At 42.9% G+C, this 5,441-nt stretch overlaps 1 protein-coding gene across 1 annotated transcript; it reads right to left on the minus strand.

The window, feature by feature from the left end:
• Window positions 1-855: 855 nt before the first annotated feature.
• LOC109467824 (solute carrier family 35 member G2-like) lies at window positions 856-4,117 on the minus strand. The gene is made up of 2 exons (XM_019765900.1): window positions 3,030-4,117; window positions 856-2,334 (listed from the first exon to the last, which is right to left on the minus strand). The coding sequence occupies exons 1-2, from the start codon at window positions 3,463-3,465 to the stop codon at window positions 1,544-1,546; spliced, it is 1,227 nt and encodes a 408-aa protein (XP_019621459.1). The 5' UTR covers window positions 3,466-4,117; the 3' UTR covers window positions 856-1,543.
• Window positions 4,118-5,441: the final 1,324 nt, after the last annotated feature.

Consider the following 5,441-nt stretch of genomic DNA (forward strand, 5'->3'; position numbering starts at 1 on the left):
TATCTATAAATGCGTATGAAAATGACAATGAATTAGAGGAGGTTGGTACTGTATCTGTAATTGCGTATGAAAATGACAACGAAGATGTGATGGTTGCTCCTATATCTGGGTCACACAACGACAATGAAGTAGTGTCATCTGAAGTGCACGGAAATGTGTATGAAAATGATGATGAAAATGTAGCATCTATTCACTCTGTGGCTGTGCAACATCCATACGATAATGATGACATTGTATGTGTTGAGTCTGTGGTTCAGGAGCAAACCGATGTACATGAAAATTGTAATGTGGAGTTAGCTTCTATATTTGTGTGCGAGAATGACCGTGACACAATGATGTCTAATGGTCTTGAAGATGGGGAGGACGTTTATGAGTATGACAGCGACGATGAGAAAGCAAAATATGCTTCTTCTAAGTCCGTTTATGACAATGAAAGTAAGAAAACAGCCTCTGGTGCTCTTCTGTATAAGAATAACACATCTGTAGAAGGTACTGCTCAGTTAATCCATGGGAAAGACAAAGAATTTGCTGCTTCTAAGTCTGTTTATGACAATGAAACTAAGAAAGTAGCCTCTGGTGCTGTTCAGCATCTGTATAAGAATAACAAAGCTGTAGAAGGTACTTCCCAGTTAATCTATGGGAAAGACAAGGACTAAACAGCTACAGCTACTAACCTTTATGGAGCCACTAATGTGGGTATGGACAAGTACTATCTATATATATGAAAAACTGTATAGAAATTTGTACAGCTGAATAACACATCGATAATACTTAAATACTCTTTTGATTAGAAAGTTGTGAGTGATTGTCGTGTTGTATAGTTCTTTTTACAGTCAGACAATTCAACACGTTGAGTAGTTTTGTGAGAGTTTAATCATTTAGTATCCAATATTGATCGATCAAAACTATAATCCTAATAAACGCTGTTCTCTTATCAAAGAACAAGAGATTTGTACTGATTCAATCATTATTAGTACCGCCTCGATTGTTCAAAGATTACTTACAAAACAGTTAGTTATACGGTTAACTGATGGTTCGACATAAATAAACCTAAGTTACAAATTAGTTAGCAATACGGTTAACTGATCGAAATGATCCGAAATAAGCTACTAGTATTTAGATCATAAAGGTAGAAACTGACCACTTGTCTGTCGTATCTTAAGTTGCTACTCAATATTGTTGGTGAACAATATCATGTTGTATATAACGACACACTTGGGACCGCATATCTCACGTGTTGTAACAATATACAATGTATATGTATGTCACAATTACTTTGCATTGTTAGCAGTGCACCTAGCTTTAGTGTATAGTGGACCTACATCTCCATTCAGTACACAGCAAATCAGTCATAACTGCCCTGATGAAGATGACAGACGGTCATCAAAACGTTACTCTTGTTAACAAGTGGTTTTGAATAAAGAACTTTGTTATTTTACTCTGCACAGTGAATCAGTCATAAACGCCCTGATGAAACAAAGATAACAGACGAAAACGTCGACTCTTGTTTAAACAAGTGGTTCTGAATTAAAAACTTTAACATTTAACTCCCGTCCTCCTGTAATCTCTTTCTTTCGGACATCTCTGCCTCAAGTCTCTGTCGAACCTCCTCAGAACGTTTCTTCCAGTTCTGGAGCCACGTCACCATGGTGGCTATGGCCGTGCTGATCAGGACCAACACTGCTCCAGCGATCTCCATCCCTGCTGGGTGGATGTGCAGGATGAAAACCTGCATCAGATACGCCAGTATGACGTTCCCGTTTCGCAGGAGGGCCACAGTCGACGCCTTCTCCAGCTTCAAACTGCGGTACAGACAGGCGATGCCGACCGTGTATATGAAACCTGCTCCTGTGAGGTATCCGTACACCTTTCCCTCCAAGTCCCACACGGGTTTCCTAGGAAACATGTACATGAGAGGTAGCGTGATGGCGACTCCTAGCGACTCCATCCAGAACAGGACCGTCAACAAGGGTGTGCTGGCGAGCTGTCCTCGACTCACTACGTTCACTGCCGCCAGACCTAGCGCCGACACGATGGCGAGCGCGTTACCGATGAGAACGGGCGAGACGTTCGGTTCATGTCCAGGGCTGATGCCGAACGTCTTTTCCAGCTCCTCCCACCCGTACGTAGGTCCCTGTGTGAGTAACACGACGCCCAGGAGGTTTAGGACGATGCCGATGGAGCTGGCGCAGCCCGGCTTCTCCCCGAGGAAGGCCAGCGCCATGAGGGCGGCGAAGAGCGGCGTGGCGCCCCGCTGGATGGCGAAACTGTTGCCCGGTGGGATGTAGAACACGGACACGTAGAACCACACCGTCACGAACGTGCGACCGACACCTGCACGGGGGAAACAACGTGCAATAAACAATGTTAGAAGCCGCACCCCAAGCACGTTAAAGAACCCATCACACCTGTGGAATAAGAGTAAGGCCATGCTTGTCAAGGTGTGCGATGGTCCAAAATCCTACTGTCTGGAAGTTATCCCATCTTAAGCTTGTTTCCTTGATGAGATCTTTTGTACATTGGGCGCAAATGAGAAGGTCAACCGAATACTACGGTACATACATGTATCAGGTTTCATAAACACTTTAAGGAATCCTTGTTTGAATATTTGTAAGATACATAGTTTGTCAAAGATATCAAATTCATTTCAGTTCAACTATATAGGTGGGGGAATATCAAAAAGGAAGGATAAAAAGTAAAACTCGTGACTGTATGCCGACTACGAGTAGGTACAATGAGGTCAGTACACGTCATTACAAATGCGAGTGTGGGAACTAGCTTGCGTTAAGTCAAGCCAAACTGCCCTCAGGCAATTCTAATGGAGCTGGGGAGGGGGCAAGCTACATTCTCTACTTAGATAGACTTACAAGTAACTAGTAGTGTTTACTCCTCCTTATTTGTAAAGAATCTTGGGCCCGTTCGTATACTAAATGTGAAATATTTTGTAGCATTAGAGTTGTTTTTCTGTTACACTCTGTGAAGTTTAAACGAATTGTAGTACGAGCTAGAGTCCGAGCAGACTGGCTCACCTGCGAGAAAAAGTAGCCCCGTATGTTTCCAGTTCTCTCCCAACAGAGGCCCTCGGCATGCCAACACTAGTGGGACGAACAGGATAAACGCCGCCAGTTCGTTAAAGAACACCACCTGCATGTCGGGCACTCCTGAGCTGGCCGCCAGTCGGGCCAGAATGGACGAGCTCGACAAACTCACTCCGGAGAAGAGGGCTAAAAACAACCCTTCTCCTGCTAGCAACAAGTTCTTGGGCTCTTCCTTCAGTTGTTCTAGTTGAAGTCTTTCTTTCTCTTCCGCGTCAAAGTCTCCGTCGACCGTAGGGTTGCCCTGAAGACGCGAGAACAGCCACTGAAGGCTCGTGTTGTTCTCGTTGTCTTGGGTCATGGCAATTCGACCCAAAATCTCCTTGTCGTCCTGGTCCAAGCATTGCCACTCTGTCTCTTTTTTCGCCATTTTGTGATCCTCATTAGAGGAATTCCACCTCCCTGGTTACAATCCTTTGGTGAGCCTGTTGTTTACGGGATGCTTGGAAGGAAATTTGCGGAGATTGTAAGGTACAACGAGCCGAAACCCTACTTTAACCACAGCAGAGTGCGCGTATGCGTCCTGATGACTAGACTACTACTATATGTTGTCTGTTGGCTAATATTTTATAAACACCACCCAGTGTCCGAAGCCGTCCAACAGGTTTGCGGGGTGGATCGCTACCGGCATTTTTGGCACAAGGGGAGGGTGACCTTTAACTGATTGCAGTCGATATTTCTGTAAGGCATGTATGGTGCAGGGATCTTGACGGATTTTAGCACTTCCCAGATGACATAGCTACATATGTAGGCTCCGTGTAATCTCGTGTTGTGGGATACTAGTATTGGTAGCCTGGGTGTCATCCTCTTTAACCGTTCCCTAATGTCGCTGGCTACCCCACCCTGGCACCGAGGCTAGGATATTGGTGTAGTCGACAAGTATCTCGCCCTGTCACCTAACTATAATCTGACTTTCCTTATCATGTCACAGGGCTCGACTTCGAAATATTTTTACCTCCATGGTCCGACCCTCCAAATGTCTTGTAGTGAAGTGTCATCACTGGCGTTCTTGGTGTGTGCCTTGATTGATTGGTCAAAAGCGCCTCTTGCGGTCACGACAATAACTGCACCTGGTAACAAAATCCACTTCCCGAAATGTGAGAAATCCCTCTGCATTACCGTCTGTTTCTGAACATTTTCTGAATCTTCAGAATCTGACCTACGACTTACCTTTAGATCGCAGTGTCTGAATATTTTTTTTATTCAATAAAAGATCAAATCAGCCTACAGGCCGCCTTTTATTGAAGTCACCAGGGGAGAGGTCAGAGTCGGACAAAATATATATCAAAATTATATATTATTAGGACTTAAACAACAATTAAAGTCTTGATAAATCTATACACTTCTCAAAAGTCAAACTGTATGTTTCAGTCAAAATATATAAAGCACCGGCCACAGTTTAACAAACCTGGCTGTAATGGGGATGTGTTTGTCGGTTCTACATCAGCAAATTATAAAGTGGTTTTGATAGAACAGTCTCGGTTCCTTTGTCTCATTTGCCCGGTAGAGTTTTAAGCACACAAACGCAATCCGCATGACCATGGCTCTCTGTGCCGTGCATGCTTTAGCCTCTATTATTTCGCACGTCCCAAAAAGGTACCGCCAAGCCTTCTGACAGTAGGACCCACCCAATGTGAAGTACCCTCCAAGCAGAGGTTTCGGCGCGGCTTCGAATTCGGCTGATTTTTGACGTGTTTTCAGGCGTCATATCCGTATCATGTGTGAAGACATTTGATACTAGTAGTAGTGTTTGCTTTGTTAATAAAACGTGGAACAAATCGACCTTGCAGTAAAAACTGAAACCGTAAAACTAACGCAATAATTTATTATCATAGTATATACAAACAACATTCAATAACAAGAGTTCCGAGATCTCATACCTCCATGAAATATGGGCTTGATATGTAAATGTAAATTTCTTCTTTAATTACGCAAATGACCTCTGCATTAACATAATGTATGCATCGTGATGTTAACTTTTGATTAACTTAAAGATGTCCCAAGTATGACATTCCCATCATTCACCATTGAGAAATCATAGATTTTTGCATTGATTATGCAAATTAGGTCATCATTTGCATAATTAGTATCTGTTGATGTTCCATCTGCCATAGGTTACATACATTACATGTATGAAAGTTCTATAATGTAAAACACTGTAATTATAGAATTTCCTCATTAATTATGCAAATAAAGTCCTTATTTGCATAATTTGCAGTTAATTATGTACATCTCTCTGTCAGATACCTACACACCAAAAATGATGAAAATACGCTGTTCCTATCTGGACTTATTGGCTTTCAAAGATTTCGCCCGAAAGTCCCCTGCAGTTCCTGAACAAGCTGC

The sequence above is a fragment of the Branchiostoma belcheri genome, unplaced genomic scaffold, assembly GCF_001625305.1.
Source record: "Branchiostoma belcheri isolate BF01 breed outbred unplaced genomic scaffold, Haploidv18h27 scaffold19, whole genome shotgun sequence".
Taxonomy (NCBI): Eukaryota; Metazoa; Chordata; class Leptocardii; order Amphioxiformes; family Branchiostomatidae; genus Branchiostoma; species Branchiostoma belcheri.